The sequence below is a fragment of the Ipomoea nil genome, unplaced genomic scaffold, assembly GCF_001879475.1.
Source record: "Ipomoea nil cultivar Tokyo-kokei standard unplaced genomic scaffold, Asagao_1.1 scaffold3087, whole genome shotgun sequence".
Taxonomy (NCBI): Eukaryota; Viridiplantae; Streptophyta; class Magnoliopsida; order Solanales; family Convolvulaceae; genus Ipomoea; species Ipomoea nil.
The window spans coordinates 2,143,005-2,163,166 of record NW_017619515.1 but is presented as its reverse complement, the minus strand read 5'-3'; the positions used below and the strand labels follow the sequence as shown (position 1 = coordinate 2,163,166).

The 20,162-nt window shown below is 35.3% G+C and overlaps 1 protein-coding gene across 1 annotated transcript; it reads left to right on the top strand.

Annotated features, from left to right (window-relative positions):
- The first annotated feature begins 7,894 nt into the window (after window positions 1-7,894).
- LOC109166131 (putative F-box protein At3g52320) lies at window positions 7,895-9,079 on the top strand. The gene has a single exon (XM_019315017.1). The coding sequence runs from the start codon at window positions 7,895-7,897 to the stop codon at window positions 9,077-9,079; it is 1,185 nt and encodes a 394-aa protein (XP_019170562.1).
- Window positions 9,080-20,162: the final 11,083 nt, after the last annotated feature.

Below are 20,162 nucleotides of genomic sequence, written 5' to 3'. Positions count from 1 at the left end.
CTGCTCATGTTACCATGAGGATTCATTCCATCCGTGCATAGTCCAAGCCTAAGATTTCGATTTTCAGCACTTCTTATCATCGAACTTCTTATTAATGTTCTTCCACTGAGGAGAATCGGCAGGATGTCTCAACTTTCCATCTTCTTTCCTCCCACTAGCATGTCATTGCAAATTCTTCGCATCCTTTGCATTTGCAAACAAACGTTTGAATCTTGGAATCACCGGTAGATACCACAACAACTTCGCTGGAAAACCTTTCTTCTGGTCACATGCATCATCAAGCACTTTTCGTTTATAACGTGATGTTCCACACTTCGGACACACATGCATGTCTTTGTATTGATTCCAATACAAAATACAATCATTTGGACATGCATGGATCCTTTCAATCTCCATACTCAACGCACATAACATTTTCTTTGCTTCATAAGTTGAACAAGGAAGTTCATTCTCATTAGGAAGCATGCCCTTTAAAAGCTCTAATAACTCCGTGAAACTCTTATCACTCCACATATTTTTTGCTTTTACGGTATACAATTTAAGCACTGCCGATAACTTTGTAAATTTACTACATCCAAAAAACAAAGGTTTTCCAGAACTCTCAAAAAAACTTTCAAACTCTTGAGGCATTTCATTCAAATCCCCTTGCATATCACGCATCAATTCATCTAGCCGATCATTGTCTCCATCATTTCCAACATTATCTTCATTACTTTGATCTTTCTCTACATTTTTTGTACATTTTCTTTGATTTGTACCCTCACTAGTAGGTACAGTTTCACCATGCCATATCCACCGGTCATATCCTGGCTTAAAACCCCGACGTATCAAATGAGTCTTAATTGGTTCAGAACTACGAAACTTTTTTAAATTTCTACAATCATAATAATGACACACTATATAATTTTCATCAATTTGACTTGCATATTCCTTGGCAATTTTTATAAACTCTTGAACCCCATGAACATATTCAAGTGTATTGCATTTTTTATACATCCAACTCCGATTCATATCTCCTATAATTTAATTCATAAAAATACAATCCATAATTAATCTAAACTAAACTAATAATACATATATTTCTTAAAAAACATATTTATATACAAATCCATATAACAAAAACATATTTGTTATAAACATAATCAAATCCGTATGCATTTATATACATAATACACAAATTAATAAATTTAAAACATATTAATAATTAATAGGTTTACTTACTAAATTAATTTGTATAATTATAAATATATATACAACATATTTGTCTTTTTACTCTTTTGTGCAGAACATACTAATTAGATTATAACTTTTTTACTTCCGTAAAGTGTTAAAAGTTCAGGAAGGCATAACTTTTGACTCGATTGCTTCTTTTGCTCTTAATTTTAATTTTTTGCTTTTTATTTTTATATTTTGTAATTTTGTAATTTCTAATATACATCTACATATATAGTATTTACATGGAAATTTATAAATATATTAAATATTATAATTCCTTAACAAAGTAAACATTTTCTAACAAATATCATATATTAAATTTCTTATTAATTTATAATTATAATTCCTTAACCCACACCATCTATTTAATAATAACAAATAACAAATAATATTTATAACTAATCAATAAATTAAAATCATATATATATATATATATATATATATAAAACGAACCTGCAGCGGCAAGGCTTGGGCAGCAGCAACGGCGTGGGCGCCGACTAGGCTGGAGAGGAGGACCGCCGGCTAGGCTGGAGACGACGATCTGTGGCGGCGATGGAGGAGTGGAGGACGGCTGCTCGATTTGCTGTGGATGACGGCGACCGGTGGCGACGATGGAGGAGTGGAGGCCGACTGCGGCTGCTCGATCTGCTGTGGACGAAGGCGACCGGTGGAGGACGACTGCGGCTACTCGATCTGCTGTGGACGACGGTGACCGGTGGAGGACGACTGCGGTTGCTCGATCTGCTGTGGACGACGGCGACTGTGGCTACGGAGACGACGAGCGGCGTCGGCGAAGAACGGAGTACGTGGTGGAGAGTTTTTTGGGGTATTGGAGGGTTTGTGTCGCAATATATATGCGCTCTGAAGACAATCCCGTAGAAGAAACCCTAATAATAGGCGTCCAAAGTTACGCAGTTTGGACGCCTATTATTTGGGCGGTTTAATAATAGGAGTCCAAAGCTCTACAACTTTGGACGCCTATTATTTTACCTTTTAGACGGATTACTAATAGTTGTTCAAAATTGTACAACTTTGGACGCCTATTCATTTTTATTTTAATAACAGAGTAGTTTCAATTTGAATGAGAACTGTGATGGTTGGCAATGAGATAAGCAGTACAGTGGAAGATTAGAATAGAGCTGTGTCATCAATCCCTCGCTTATGTGCCGCATGAAGAATCATCATCTGCATGTGAATGTGTCATTCGACGAATTGTTATTCCTGTGTATCTGCCATCAGTATTTAACGCATTTGTTATCCGAAACCATCACCGACCATTATAACTCCGTTGGCTGAAATAACCAAACAGAGTTCCGACCTCAGTTGGCGAGCTCTAAGTTTCCGGCCTCCCAGTCCTTTCAGTCCCGACTGTAGGTCTTAGTCTCGAGCAAGTGTTCAGCCAACAAGGCTCACTTCCCAACCTGCTAGGCGACGACAGACATGTTCACAGACTACCTGGCGTGCTTTAAGCATTCCTGAGCCAGAACAGAACCGATCACAATGGTTTTGTGATTCGTGCTATTTCCTGATCGAATGGTCCAGAGCAACTGCCGGTCTTCGAGAACGAGTGATCATTTCCCGGTCTTAAGCCACCCGCCGAGTTCACGACAATCATCGAGCGTTCAAGTAATTGTTTCCCGGTCTGAAATTCACGTGACTGGGCCTGAACTAGCTGAAGTCACTAGTACAAAAAATATCAATAAAATCGTATTATTGGCGTCCAAAAGTAGAACTTTGGACTCCTAAAGTGTAGTGCGATGACATTTTTGTAATTAAAATGCCAATTTTTATTTTTATTATTATTAATTTTTAAAATAACAGAGAATAGAGCGTCCAAAAAAACAGTGGTAGACTTGCAGTTTGACAATTTTAATGAGGTTGTTTTCAACATTTATTCAAATAACACATCCAAATAAATTAATTAATGATAATTCATAAGTCATAACATCAAAACTATGGTTTTCAAAAAAAAAAATTATATATATATAAATGAAAAAAATTAGCAAGGTCAAGTCGGACGGGTTAACTCGGCTAACTCGACAGAAATTGACGAGTAAACTCGGCGTAATCGGCCGAGTTAGGCGCTAGGCGGCCGAATTAGGCGCTAGGCGGGCGCCTAGGCGGCCGGTCTCCTAGGCGGGAGCCTAGGGGGGAAATCGCCACGGCTTAGGGGCGCCTAGCGCCTAGGCGGCGATTACTCGGTGCCTAGGCGGGGTTTTTGCAACCCTGATTCAGAGTAAGCCCGGGCGGAGATCAGTTTCCTAAGCTCGGGACCGATCAACTAACTGCATCCATGACAATCGGGAAACACAGTGTGCATCATCGGTGACCTCCCGTTGCTCGGTCGCAATGGAGCTTCTATTATGCTATCGTGTGCATCATCTCTGATCTCTCGATTACACAAACACTTGACGACCGGACCTGATCAAGTCCAAAGCCCGCGAATTGGTACGGGGCTTGACACAAATATTGAAGGGTGAGGGCGCAATTGTTCGGGTCCTTGTCGGGAAACGTCTCCTGTCTCCGGTCGCCGGCACAATTGGAATAGCTAAGGATTCCTTGATCAAGAAATAACGTGAATTGAAAGAATGGTGGTAGGCTTTGGCTCGAGAACACTGATTTGGTAGCGCTTGGCCTATGGTAGTTCACGGCCGGGATCGTTAGGCAACGGTTGTTCGTTCATCTCGTCTGCACAACTAATCCTGAGGTCGGTGAGCCGCTACAGTCGGCTTGATCGGACTGCTCGACGATCGGAGCAGCTGGCAACACCGAACAGTAAATGCATGTACACCTCTTTTTTTTGCCCGCATGGGTAGCTCAATTGGTCATAGAGGTCAAACTTTGGAAGAATGACCAAGGATCGAGTCTCACTAGCGGTAGTGTGGGAGCAACCTCTCTAAGTGAGGGGGGCTCCTTGTGCGCAGTGAACATTGGTCTAGCCTCTGTGGTTCATGTTCAGTTGAGTCACCATGATTTACATCCTACCAGTCATCAGTCACCATGATTTACATCCTACCAAATACTCTGTCGGGCCGGGGTGTGGGGGGTTAGGGTTCAACCTTTTGGAAGAATGTACACCTCTTTTCTCTTTTCTAGTCACGTGTGAGCAGTGGCGTGGAATCAAATTCTTGGGAATTAAATTTCCACTTTCTTGGTTATGTCATAATCCACCACTATCTACCTCCAATCAAATTGCATGCATTAGAAATTTCTATTTTCTTTTCTTTTAAATTCCACCGCCACCTTCCCCCAGTTTTCCTTTGCCAACTCATGCCACCACCACCCACAACGACCAGTAAAATTACGGAGTATATTTTGCTTGTCGCCCCTCTACACTTCATCACCACTAACCAGAAATAGCTCCATTTCCAGCGATGAAATTGGGGTAGCCAACGAAGCTTTCCTTGCTGTCTTGTTGTTGATGAAGTATTTACTTTTATTTGTTGATTGCCAAGACCCAAATCTGTGATTATGCTCAACCTCTGTCTGTTCAATGACGATCATGAATCTTAGCACTAGGCCTTTAAGATTGGCTCAACACTAATGAACACCAAAACATGGTGAACCGAATCTGGGTGAGTGGATGCATGCGATGGTGATGACGGAGTTGAGGCGGGGCAGCTTTACGAAGATGTTGACGATGATGTGGTTGGTCATCAGAGGATCTTGTCGGCTTCTGATCTGTTTTTAGAAATTCTCTAACCATAATTCGTAGTAGCTCTTCCATTCCACGAGCCTGAGCCGGAGATGGAACGAGACAGAGAGAGGTTAGTGACACCAGAGTAGCTCGTGGAATCATGCAGACTGGACGGAATGGAGGCGCCTCCGTTAGCAGTCTTCGGTCTTTCCGGCGAACAGACCATCAGTGGTGGCTGGGGCATTCCGGTTGCTGCCTTACCTTCAAACCAGAATGGCGTGCATGTCATCTCTCTCCTGGTGACATTGTGACAGAATCCTTCCCTCCCTCGCCTTCCTTGGATCCTTCCATTGTAATAGAAATAGAAAATGAACCAATAAGTAGTGTGGTCCCACGGTTGGGGCGCTGGTTGGGTAATCTGGGAATGTACCATGTGTATGAACAACAATGTAAAATAGACAAGAGAAGTGTGCTCAAAGGCTCTTTTTATTCATGTGTTGTTCTTGTGTCTACTCATAGAATGTATGTACCGTGTGTATGAACAAAAATGTAAAATAGACAAGAGAAGTGTGCTCAAAGGCTCTTTTTTGTTCATGTGTTGTTTTTGTGTCTTTTAGAGAGAAGGGAGAGGATATGTCTACTAGAGAGAGAGTGAAGTGGGAATCCGCTAACTAAGAGGGCCAAAGGCCCTTTTATAGGCCCAAGAGGGTGGTGGGTTTGACCCATCTCCTTTGACCCCGACCTGCAGATCAGGACCCGAACCGTCTGATCCTGACCCGACTATAAACGGGAACACGGACCCAGGGTATATATCCTACCAGGTATTATTAGTATATTATATATTATATATATTACTTAGTATATATTAGAAAAAATTATTTAATTACTTTTGACTTGATGAGTTCTGATCGAATATGAAAAGAACGAAGATAGAGGAAGAACTAAAGAAAAGGGACGTTGCATGTCGCAACCATTCAATTCCTCTCCGATCGCGCCTACGTCACAGCAACCGTTCAATTCCTCTCAACGGTAATAATGGAGTTATTAGAAGCCCAAAAGCCAAATAAGAATGGGCAATCGACAATCTACTTCCATAATCTACAAATAACAAATCTTCTCTCCGAATCTACATATTCTACCAATACTATATTACTATCGACACTCATCGACAATCGTCGGTCGCTCTAGTCAACCAGTCCTGTTCGCCACACCTGGTATTTTATGATTTGAGATTTTTTGTTTTAAAACTATGATTGAGGAATTAGGTCATATTGTTAACTGTATTGTTGAATAGTCTATGATTTGGAAATTGGGATTTGCAGAATTGTATAATGCACTGTATTAGAAATTTGTAGAATTCTAAAAGGTCTATAATTTATTTAAGAATGATAATTATAAAACTACGATGTGGGATTTGCATAATTGAAAACTACAAGTCATGGATTAGTTTGTAGATTAAATCATTATCATACGGAGCCTACTCAATCTTAAATCAATCGTTATGCTATGGACCCGTGTCCAAACTGTGTGGACACGGTAACGGTGCCGTTAGTGGCACTGTTATCTTTCAGTTTTTTTTTTTTTTTTTTTTTTTTTTTTTTTTTTAAATTTCAGACCGCTTCGTTATAGGAGAATATGTTCATAATTTTATCACTATATGTTCATAATTGTAAGCTCATAATGTCAGAGTTCTGTGTTCATAATTTCATAACTGTACATTCATAATTCCATAACTGTACATTCATAATTCAATAACTGTAAATTCATAATTTTCGAAGCTCTATGTTCACAATTTTAGAACTCTATGTTTCTAATTTTATCACTATATGTTCATAATTGTAAGTTCATAATTTCATAATTGTACATTCATAATTCAATAATTGTACATTCATAATTCCATAACTGTACATTCATAATCTCATAATTGTACATTCATAACTCCATAACTATACATTCATAATTTTCGAAGCTCTATGTTTACAATTTTAGAGCTCTATGTTCATAATTTTATCACTATATGTTCATAATTGTAAGTTCATAATGTCAGAGCTCTGTGTTCATAATTTCATAATTCCATAACTGTACATTCATAATTACATAATTGTACATTCATAATGTCATAACTGTACATTCATAATCCCATAAACGAAAAACACCGTTAACGGCGAGACAAAATCAAATTATTGTTTTTAACTGGAATGACGCTTTTTCCCTAAAAATGATGTCGTTTTGGACTCGTGTCCACAATGCATTGTGGACACGGGTCCACGGCATAATTTGCGATCTTAAAGTCCTAATTGTTAATTGAATAAGTTGTAATGTTGTTTAGGAATCCTAAATTCATAATTATATCGTATTGTTGATTTGTTATTTAAGAGTTAGTAATGAAGAATTTTATGATACTCCTTCTTAAAGTAAAATGGCGTCTGTCAGATGCCAAAGTAATTTTTTGATTTAATTTACTTTGTTGTAGGCGCTCTTTTTTTTTTTTTTTTTTTTAATTTCACCCCGGGCCTATAATATGTTTGGACCGGCCATGTTGATAGCATTAACTGATTGTAAAACCACGACCTCGGTTTTGAAGCACCAGAAACAACTTCTCTGAAAGATTTTTTTTTTTTTTTTTTTTAACTAATGTCATTGAACCTGAACTAAACCTTCAACATCATCAAACTAATTTCTGTAAATTCTGAAATAATTGGGCATCACATTTGTGAATAATGGTGTAGTTATAATTCTATAAGGATTATATTTGTAGGTTAGAATTATGTTAAGACTTTAATATTAGAATTAGAATTAGAATTGTATAAGGATTTCTAAGCACTAATTCTTTTATATATACACATACCATACACAGACCCAAATACAAGTCTTCAATCCACTAAACCCTATTTTGTGTTCTCATAAAAATCGCCGTCATCGCCACTACGAGGTTGCTGCAGATCGAGTACTGTACTGTATATTGACGATTGAAGGCACATCCTTCCCTTTTGCTAGAAGCGTTGAATTGTTGGATCTTTGAATATCAATCTCGACCTGAAAATGGAAGATTGCAGACTGTCAACGGATCTGGTGGTTGATATTTTATCCAGATTACCAGTAAAGTCTCTTATGCGATTTAAGTGTGTTTGTAAATTTTTCTATGATTTAATAACAAGTGATCGCCACTTCATGGACACACACTATGGAATTCGCAAAGCAAAAACCGATTGTGTTCTTTTAGAGGCTGGTTTGGTTGTTAGAGAATATTATTTGCTTTACAAAGAATCTTCTGAGATTGAATGCATATACTTAGACATCCCACCAACCACAAGAGTGCAATGGGTTAAGTGTTGTCAAGGTATGTTATGTTTGATTTCGCCCAGGAATGAAATTACTTATAAACTTGATCATGGTGATTACCTTATTTATGATATTTGGATATGTAACCCATCCATTAAGAAAGTTAAAGCCTTACCCTCTCTTACTGTCCCTTACCGACTACCTTATGATGCATTTGTTCGTAATGAATTTGGGTTTGGAATTTCTAACGACATGACTTTGAAGGTTGTCATGCTATTAGAAATTTATTCTTTAGATGATGGTGGTAGAATTCCTCACCAAATGACACTAGTTTATAGCCAAGTTGGTGGTGAATCTTGGAGTTTGAGACAGATTAATAATTCAGTTACATCTTGTTGCGATATTGAGGGTGCGAACAATGATTTTTATTTGAAAGGGAGGTACTATTGGCGAGCTGAAAGGGTCTATGATGGATACGGTCGATACTTGATTTGGTTTGACATGAATTGTGAGGTGTTTGGGACGATTGAGTTGCCAGTTGTTAGTATCTATTCAGTCTCAATAATGAATGAGACTATTGCTTTACTCGGATATTCTGGTAAGGACGATTGGGATTTTAGTTGCATTGAGATTTTGTTAATGATGGAAGATGACAACAATACTTATTGGAATAAAAAATCAAACATAGATTGTGTTGTAAACGTAGATAATAATGAATCTTGGAGACCAATAGGAATTTGGAATTTGGATGGTGAATTGCTTGTATTTATAGACCATAGAAATGATTGGGATTCGGATCATTCGGATCCGGATCATGCACATGATGTAAGAGGTGTACCATACTTCATATCTCTGGATTTGGTAACTCAAGAACGGAAGATGTTCTCCTTAAGTAAACAAAGGAAAAGTATTACTATAGCTTCAAATTCAACTGCAGATTTTTAAGTTTACAACGAAAGAAATATTGATATAACAGAAGAATGGGAACACAATATTTTTAATGGTGCAGCAATATATGCTCGAGTTTACAATGAAAGTCTACATTTTTTGTAAGAATGAAATAATTATACATTGTTTATTTAATTGTCTCTTTATTTGCACGCACAATCTTGTGCGCTATGTTATGTGATAGTGGAGTATGATATGTGATACTTTTTCTATATATGTATTTTAAGAATGATATTCTTGGACTATGCTTTGTAATTTCATCAAGGTTTGTGTGATTTATTAGTCCTATTATTATTATTATTTTTTTTATTTTTAAAAAAATTATGAATCCCCTTCCCTTGAAGTGTGCTTTTTTGAAACTTAAAAAAAGATTTGTATGAGATTGTTTATTTTATTGGTTTTTTATTCCGCTGATCTCCCTTTCCCTCCGCCAACATCCTTGAATTTAATTATAGATTTACATCCCCCATCAATCCTTTTAGACTACACTTAAATTTAATTTAGATAAATTTAACCAGTTTGGTTGGCGTGAGTGGTCGCGCATTCTCATCCCTTACCCGCATTCTCATCCCTTACCCTCAAATTTTACTGTACAATGCATTGTGATCAAGTTGCATTGTGGTCCAGACATCAAAACAGTATCGTTTCTTTTCATGATAATGAAAAGAAATAGCATCTGTTTCGCGCTGTTCCGCAAAAAGTAACTTTGTTTTGTATAACATATTTAGTTGCTTTTTATATATACTACAGTTACATTATACACTCAAATATGTGAAATTGTTATTTAGTTTAATTTTATATACACTATAGTCTTATTTCCACACAACTACAGTATCATTTCGATATAACTAAGACAATATACACTAAAATATGTGAAAATTGTTATTTTGTTTTATTTTATATATAATGTAGTTTAATTTCAATTTATTTACAATTTCATTTGGTAATATAAAAACAATATGTGATGCAGTTTCATTTTAGATACTCATTGTTGGAAATTATGGAATTTTCGATCACCTGAAAGTGATTTTAAATCAAGTTGAAAGCCTTTGACCATTTTTGGTATCTGAAAAAACCTTTGTTGCTATTTCCGACCACCTGAGAGTACTCTCAGCAAATAAAAAAATAAAAAATGCAATGTGTACCCTTGTCCAAAATACACAATGTACATTAAACAACATTACACAAATTTATGTCATGCAATTCTATAACTAGTATAAATGATAAAATTTGCAATGTGTACCCTTGTCCAAAATACACCATGTACATACTAAATGTTCGCAAATTGAATTTTAAACATTTAGTATGTAAATTATGAATATTTAATACGTAAAGTTGTGAACATTTAGTATGTAAATTGTGTATTTTTAGAACCCTGATTCACCCTGCAAGGTGAACCTACATGGGTCCACATAAAAATTTGCTTATAATTTATGACCCTATATCTTACATACTAGGACACTAGAATATAGTCAAATACAATAAAATGCAAATTAAAACCAAAACAAAAGTGTACTCGTAAGTGAAGATTTGACTCTAACTTATAGTTATCACTACATAATTTCTTGAAAGTTCATGTGGGATCATATTATTATTCACATTTTTTTTTTAATTTGTAAAATTCACCATTTGTACGTAACTATAATATATACCTAATGAACCATTGTTACCTGTTAATTTTTTTATTTTTTATTTTTTTTACTTCATCTAACTTTTTAAAAATAATTGCAACATTATTACTACTATATAAAAATTATTCCATATATAAATGAAGTTGACATTCAAAGTTTAAAAATGTGAAGAAAAAAAAATTAATGTTATGTGATATTCGTTAATCTTCGACGATCTTGGTAGAATCTACGTTACGATAGTGTGAATGTGTGATAGAATTGAAAATAGAGAAAAGGGAGAGAGGATCGCAATTGCAATACAAATAATCAGGAAAAATCACGGGGAACTCTTCATTCATTCCATAACTGTACAATGTAATATAATATAGGAAAAATAGTCAAATAGGCCCTCAAATTTCACTTAAAAAGTCATTTAAACCCTTAAACATTTTAAAGTTGCAATTAAACCCATTAACATATCATTTTAGTGCAATCAAGCCCAAAAACTAATTAGTGACCTGCTATTACAGTTCACTAAGTTTCAGTTAACATTCCGGCAACCTCCGACTAACTCCGACGAAATTTCCGGCAACATATCAACCTACTACAACCGTATTATATATACATACATACATATATATGTTGAGCATTTCAGCGGAGGAGCAGGCTGTGGTGTCACCGCTGGAGTTTTCTTGCCGTCGTCGGACATCTGCTCACCACCTTTGTTGCTTGCTGCCATGTTAGGATTTAGGAATAGGTGGAGATCCAAATCGTATGTACAAGAGGGCAGCTAATAATAATAACAATAACAACAACAACAACAACAACAGCAATGATAATAATAATAATAATAATAATAATAATAATAATAATAATAATAATAATAATAATAATAATAATAAGGTTGTAGGTTGATTTGTTGTTGGAAATGTCACCGGATTAGTCGGAGGTTGCCGGAATGTTGACTGAAAAAGCGACAATAATACATATTGGCTTAAAAAAGCAAGCATAGATTGTATTATAAACATAGATAATAATGAACGTTGGAGACCAATAGGAATTTAGAAAGTCGAAAGTGAATTGCTTGTATTTCCGGACACTATGGTTTATTGGGAGAAATGAATTTAAAAGTATTAATTTTGCTTCAAATCGAACTTATGAGTATTTTCAAGTTTACAACGAGAGAAGTACTGATATAACAGAAGAATGAAAACTCAATATTTTTATGCGCCATGTAATATATGCTCGAATTTAAGGCAAGAGCCTATATTTATTGTAAAAACGAAACAATTATATATAACTTAGTCAGAAAGAATGAATAGGAAAAATGATATTTTAATTTATTAAGGAGGAATATATTTTATATTTACACTGAATAAAAAACATAAATTACCAGCATTTCAACAATCAAATTGATCATAGAACACAATATATATATAAAAATATTACTATATATGACGGATCAAATGAAAGCAAAGAGATTACATATGTGCGGGCAATAAATTAAAGTAGATTAGCTTGCATCAAGATGTAATCAAGAATGGTATTATTTAAGACAATTATATTATTTTAAACTTCATCTATTTTACCAAACAGAGCTTTTAAGTTTAACCTACTGAAGCACACTGAGGCTTGAACTCACAATCTCCCATATGAAAATCTAACCCGATGCTATCTGAGCATAAAATGCTTGGCAAATAAAGCTTTAAGTTATTTGTAGCACTCATACATGAAATCAAGAATCCACTGGGACCAAAAAGAGCTCCTAGTAAACAGTCGCGGACCCAGAAAAATGGTTAAGTGGGGGCAAAGTTCAAATAATAAAAAATGTCTATAGATTTATAACAAAATGTTAAGTATCAAGAGCTTCTATGAAACATTAAAACAAAAGGGATAACTTAAAAAAAAAAAAAAAAAAAAAAAAAAAAAAAAAAAAAAGGAAAATCGCACTTTTGGTCCCTCAATTGTTGCTCGATCTGCAATGTGGTCCCTCACTATCAATTTCATTCAATTGGGTCCCTATTTGTTGTAAACTGTAGTCAATTTGGTCCTCCGGTCAGATTTCTCTCAAACCAAGGTGAAAGCCATGGACAAAATGGTAATTTCGTTTTACCCTCTTTACCCAAGCAGCAATGGCCAAAGGCACTCCATCATCGACCACCGCAGACCGAGCTCTGCCAGATACAGTAACCTCGCCGGAGTACGGTAGTATCTCTAACTTCCATTCAATCATTCACAGAAGTTTGACCACGGATAGACCCAGTTGACCAACTGGAAAATACAGAGGACTACTGGCACGAAGCTTGACCACCACAAAAATCCAGTTGACCAGCCAGAAAAACCAGGAGGAAGAACCACCCAAGTTCCTTTATTAGAAGTGTTATCGACCAGAAAAATTAGATAAAAAACAGGAAGACGGTGTATTGTTGACTATTGGAAAAATTCTAAGCAAGATGCTACTCTCCGTTGACCACTCAAGAAACCCAAATGGATAAACACGAATACCCAAGGGAGAATACACTAGAAAACTGAACGATGGAGAAACCCAGAAAAATCAAGAACTTCGAAAGAAGTTCAAGAAAACTGATTTAAAATTCCATAGAGAAAAGTCAACCAAATTAATTTATACTAAGATAATTACACCTGAGGGTTCGCCGATGAATCCATCAACGACGAAGACTGGGTTGCGTCTTGGACTTGATTAAACGCTTCCTCCACCACTTCCGGAGGTGCGCCACCCACCTCCATGACCGCCAGATCTGCTGCTGCCTCGCCGGAGATCAGCTTCTGCCCGTCGCGCCAGAAAAAGGAAGAAGGGGAGAGGAGTCGCCGGAGCTGCTACTCGTTCGTCGCCGGAAGGAGAGTTTCCTCGTCTGCTCACTGCCGTAGCCACAGCTCGCCAGAGGAGCCACTATCCCGACCTCTCGCCGCCGTCGCCACAGCTCACGAAACTCCACCATGTCGCCGTCGATCTGCTGCTTGACGTGGAGGAGAGATAGACACCGAGAGACGAGAGACAAAGGAAGAGAAGGGGCTATCGAAGGGGACCCAGACCTCACTGGATCTGCTTGTTGCTTGCTACTGTAAGAAAGAATGGTGGCATTTGCAAAATAAAAAAAGAATAAAAAATAAAAAGAAGAAGAAGAAGAAAGAACGGTGATAGAGAGGGCAAAACGAAATTACCACTTTGTCCATGGATTTAACCTTGGTTTGAGATAAATTTGAACGGAGGACCAAATTGACTACGGTTTACAACAAATAGGAACTCAATTGAATGAAATTGATAGTGAGGGACCACATTGCAGATCGGGCAACAATTGAGGGACCAAAAGTGCGATATTCCCAAAAAAAAAAAAAACACTTAAGAAGTTAGTCATAAATATTGTTAGATATTAGCGAAAAATAAAACACATCAAAACTTTATAAAAATATTTATAACAAAATATGAAACATAATTAATTTGATAAAATAAAACACATTATAAATTATACATCTCATTATTAATTTAAAAGTATATATATGTGTGTGAAAACTGTATTCAAGCCAAATGGATTACATAAAAGATTCAAACCCACGCCCGTCCTTAATAATGAAAGTATATATATGTGTGTAAAAACTATGTTCAAGCCAAATGGGTTAACTAGGATTCAAATCCACACCCTTCCTTAGGGAGATACACATGGTTTACCATCTTAGCTGACTCAACTTTTGTTAACTTCTGCTTTTATATTTACTTATACTAAAATTGTGAATATATATATATATATATATATATATATATATATATATATATATGGGTTATATATGGGGTGAGGGTAGGGTGAGTGGGGGCAGATTCCCCCACTGCCCCCATGTTAGGTCCGCCCTTGCCAGTAAATAACTTTTGAATTTGAGTTGATTCTCAGTTCTCCGGTTGATTTCTAGACAATTTCTTCGGTGGTCAATTATATTTCTTTGAGTTGTTTTTTTTTCGAGTTTTTTACTCCCTCTGTCTTATTTTACGTGTCTGGTTCAGTTAACGAGGCTTGACTGAAATCATTTGCGCGAATGAAATAATGCCCAATGATTATTTTTAAATAAGTATTTCAAAATATATCAATGTAATATTATATAAGAGATGTTCATGCATAAGTAAATAAATATTGAATTTGTTTATTTAAATCGGTAATTTAAAGTATATAAATGCAAGATAATATATGAGATTGATTATATTGTTACTAAAATAAATGTTTGCAACTTTGTAATAATATTAGTCTAAATATTTAGTCTAAAAATAATAGTCTAAATAAATACTATTTTTGGTTTAAATTTAATTCTCTAATTCTTCTTAATTCTCTTTTGTGTAGCATTGTCATTGTCTTCATCTTAAGTACATGTCTTTTTTTTTTTATTGGTAGTGTGCCATGTGCAATTGGGTTACTGTTTTTTTTTTTTTTTTTTTTTTTTTTTTTTTTTTTTTTTTTTTTTTTAGTGTGTCATGTGCAATTGAGTTACTGGTGGTAGCATGGATTGATTCATCGTGCAATGAGATTATGGTGTAGGAAGCTTTAGATTTGCCTTGTTGTGTATATGATGAGATCTTAATTGTACTATTAACCTTTTATCTTACAAGCACTTATTGATATTTGGTAGTGGTAGTTTTTCCCTTACATGTTTCATGTGTTGTGAGATGTGTGTTGTAGGTTATCATGTGAAAGTATTGAACAAAATATTAATATTTATTATATTTCTATAAAATACTTGGTAAATATATATATATATATATATATATATATATATATATATAACATATTTTATATTATAACTTTAATATTTAATTACACAATAATGTAAAAAGAAGACCATAGACAATGTAGTGAATATAATAAATTAATAAATTTGAAGTTAATGAATCTTTGAATTGTAGAAAATAAAGATAATATAACTAATGAAATTATATCTCTTCCAAATTTTTTATAATGAATAATTTTTTTAATTATATTAAATACATTATAGACATCTAATTCTAAATTAATTAAATGCATATGTATTATTTTTTGTTGTAGCTACTAATTTATTTAATTTAATAAGAGTAATAAAGTGCCGTACCTACTTTTCATCAACAATAATGAAATCATTGATTTTTTTTTTTAAATTTACATTCGTTGTTGAGACAAATTGTTTTGAGAGTTTGTCAATGACAATTGTTACAATTCCTGTCAATAGAGGGTGATAATAAATAATTCAAAATATATACTTACAATAGATATTGTTATAATGATATGTTAAAAATTAACTTACAAATTTCTTTAGAAGTTTTCATGCATTGATAAAATTCTGATGTGTAAACTTGTTCAATTGGAGCCAGTGAGAGTCAATTCTTTGGAAAATGGTCCTACCGTTTTAGAGTCCAGGTGTAATTGCATATATGATCAACGATTTTGTAGTTAGGTTGCGCATGTTTGACAATAATGTAAGAACAATTTTGTCCAATAAAAAAATAATAGTATAATATTTGTAAAGTAATGTATAATTGTACCATTATAAAAATACATAAAAAAAATATTGATACCATAACGACCTAAATCATACCAATAATGAAAAAGTATAATTGAAATATTAAGTTTTGTTATGATCTAAATAATCAAAAGAAGATTAATTAAACGAAAAAAAAAAAATTAACCTAATTTTTTTTTAAATGCATAAAAATCAAATGATTTTTCAAATTTTTGATTTATAATCTTTGATGCTTAACATGAATGTTATGTACCAAGATTATGTGGTCTAATGGTATCCGGGTTGGACTTCCATTTAGAAGGTTGTGAGTTCGAGCCTTAGTGGTTCTTTGTGGAGCTAGTAACATTCAAAAAAAAAAAAAAAAAACTTTGAATGTTATGTATTTAGTCAGACTAATTATTTGACCAAAGTTTATGTTAAATTTTATATTATATATACTTTTAATACATTTTAACATCTTCGTAGTATATGTAATTAACAATTATGGCAACTTTAATTGGGACGAGATTCGAACTTAAAAGTTTTCTTATAGAAATTAATGAATAATTTAAAAATAATAAATAGTTAACGGAATATTCTGTTACTAAAGTTTAAACTAACGGAGTTTAGGTTATTTAAGGTAAGAAAATAATATAATAGAGGGTAAATAAAGAAAATCATTAAAAAATACTAAAATCAAAATAATATGAACCATTCATTTTAAGAAACAATAGTACCGTCATTTTTTTGTTCCAGTTAAGGGCCTAACATTATTCGCTCTTATTAAAATTGTATATTGTATGTATATATAAAAAATTGTAGATTGCAGATGTAAATAGAGATGTAGAGAAAACTACACTAAAAGTACTATTAATAAAAAAATTAATTTAAAAATAAGTAAAAGAAATACTAAGGACAAATAGAGACATTATAATTCAACTTCAGCTGGTCAAAAATATATCTCTGGCTGCCTTCTTCATATACTTCACGGTAAATTCTTCATAAACTCTACGTCAAATTTATAAATCAAAATTTATACTATATATAATAACAAAATCCTGAACGTTTAACTTCCCGCCCAATTCTTAAAAAATGTATCTTCCTAATAAAATATATTGATTTCTACTCTCCCCACACCCTACCCCTTTATATATATGTATGTATATATATCGACATATATAGTATTAAATGTTGTATAAAATATATATTTATGTTCAAAGTATAAATAGTTAGAGTAGCTTAGTTGGTAGAACTCTAAAATTACATTTGAAAAATGTAAGGTTAGAAGTTCAAATCTTATTAAAAACATTTTTCCTTATCTTCACTTATTTATTTTTTTTAGCCTACTTTTATGAATCATTCAATTAACAAATTAAATTTTTTTTTAGTCTACTTTCTATGAATCATTTAATTAATGTAGTATACGAGTTTATATTATACTTCATTGTATTCAAATTATTTTATTTTATTGATTATGTTTCATATTTTATCATAAATATTTTTACATTTTTACCTCACTCAAGTATATTTTTGACTCCGACTCTAAATATCGTTTTTTTTTTTAAGGTCAATCTTGCGATTGTATTAATGAATCAAAGCCGAAATAGCGTCAGGTGGGATAGCATCCCAGTACATAGCTTGATCCTGTGTAAATGCTAACGAAGCTAAAGTATGAGCATGTAAATTAACCTGTCTAGAGATGTAATCCAAAGTAATACGATTAAATAAAGACATAAGCGTTCTGCATTGGTCAATTGTGACCCCAACGTAGGAATGGATCTGCGTGTGATGGTGCCGGACAATCGTAGTCAATTCCATGCAATCCGTGAGTAAACTTACTGATGTGTTGTTCCGTTCAAGTAACCAGGACAGTGCTTCCTTGTATGCCTGGGCCTCCGCCATAAGTGGTGAAAAGCAAATCGGTAATTTGCCATTTCTTGCTGCTACAAAAGAGCCATCTGGCGCTATTATTAACATGTCGTACGTAGCCTCGCCTGTGTCGTGTCGGAAACCCGCGTCCACATAACACCGTAGACCACCCTCCCCTGGTTCGGTTAAATGCTCCGATGCCGCTGCCGGCTCGGTACGGCTGGCCTGGGCAGCGCCGTACGCCTGTAGTGCTACGGTTGCTGCTCTGGCTAATTGGGCTGGCCGCGTCATTGATCCCTTCCAGACAGCTGAATTCCTGACTCTCCAAATATAATATACTATTGCTATCATCAACCGGGTCTGCTCCTCCGTCAAGATCGCCATAGCCCCTTTTAGCCATGTTGTAAAAGAGTCTGCAACAATATTAATGATAGGCAATTGTGTTATATTCCAAACAAGTCTAGAATATTCACAGAGCACTAAAGCATGTAACACATCCTCATGATCTAAACCACACATTGGGCATGTTGGGTCCACTTCCACCTTTTTAAATATCAAGTTAATGGTTGTTGGCAAAATGTCACATATGGCTCTCCACAAGAAAGTTTTCCATTTGGGGGGACTTTTACTTTCCACATTGTAATCCATTTATCGAAAATCGCGGGGTTATTTTCATAGTCACCCACAATACGCCTATAGGAATTCTTCACTGGATATGTCCCCTTTGGGTCACTCATCCAATACCATAAATCCTCGTAATCAGGACTAATAGGGATCATATTTATTCGCTCCACATCCTCAGGAATAAACAAGTCAGATAAAATATGTGGATCCCAGGTATGAGTCTGTAAATCAACTAATCCTGTAACCCGTGCCTCTCTTAATTGCTCTGGATATCTGTTTGAATTAATGGGCTAGGATTATCTCGTAACCACGGATGCCCCCATATTAAAGTTGTCTGTCCATTCCCAATTCTCCTTCGCACCCCTGAGACCACCATTGCATGGGCTGCCATTATACTTCTCCAACAGTAACTTGGGCAATTACCAATAGTTGCATCTGTAAAACTGGTTGTGGGATAATACCTTGCCTTATAGATTTTAGCTGCGAGTGTCCCTGGGTCCGTTAAAAAACGCCATGCCTGTTTTCCCAGCATAGCCAGATTAAAAGCCCTCAGCTCTTTAAAACCCATACCACCGTATTTTTTTGGTACGCACAACCTGTCCCAAGCCTTCCAATGTATTTCCCTTTCTCTTCCATTTCCCCACCAATACTTATTCATAGTTCGCTCAATTGACTGACAAACTGTCTCAGGTAACAAAAAAACGCTCATTGAATAGGTAGGCATAGATTGCGCTACACTTTTCAACAATACTTCCTTACCAGCCTGAGAAAGCAACTTTTTACTCCACGAACCAATTCGTTGCCTGATCTTTTCCTCCACATATGAAAAAACAGCTCTCTTATTTCTCCCTACAAAGGAAGGTAGGCCCAAATATTTCCCAAAATTGGGTGCTTGCATCACTCCCAGACAATCCGCTACTTGTGCCATGTCATCCTCCTGGGTATTTCTGCTAAAACATATATTAGATTTATTATAATTCACCACCTGGCCTGACAATTTCTCATACCTTGCAAGGCACTGCCTTACAACTCCCGCCTCCTGGATATTTGCTTTAAAAAATAGGAGGCTATCGTCCGCAAAAAATAGGTGTGATACAGGCGGTGCCCCCCTTGCAACTCTGCACCCATGTATAGCGCCTACCGACTGTTCATACTGTAATATCGTCGAGAGAGCCTCTGCACAAATAATAAATAGATACGGAGAGAGAGGGTCTCCTTGCCTGAGTCCCCTGGTTGGTTTCACGCGCCCCCTGCTATACCATTGACCATTACAGTATAGTTAACAGTCGTTACACACAGCATAATGAGTTTTATCCACTTCTCACTAAAACCCATAACAGTCAGCATCCTTTCTAGAAAGTTCCACTCCATTCTGTCATAGGCCTTTGACATATCTAGCTTCAATGCACTCCAACCCACTACACCACATTGCTTTCTATTCAGATAATGCCCGACCTCTGCCGCCACCAAGATGTTGTCAGTGATCAGCCTTCCCGGAATAA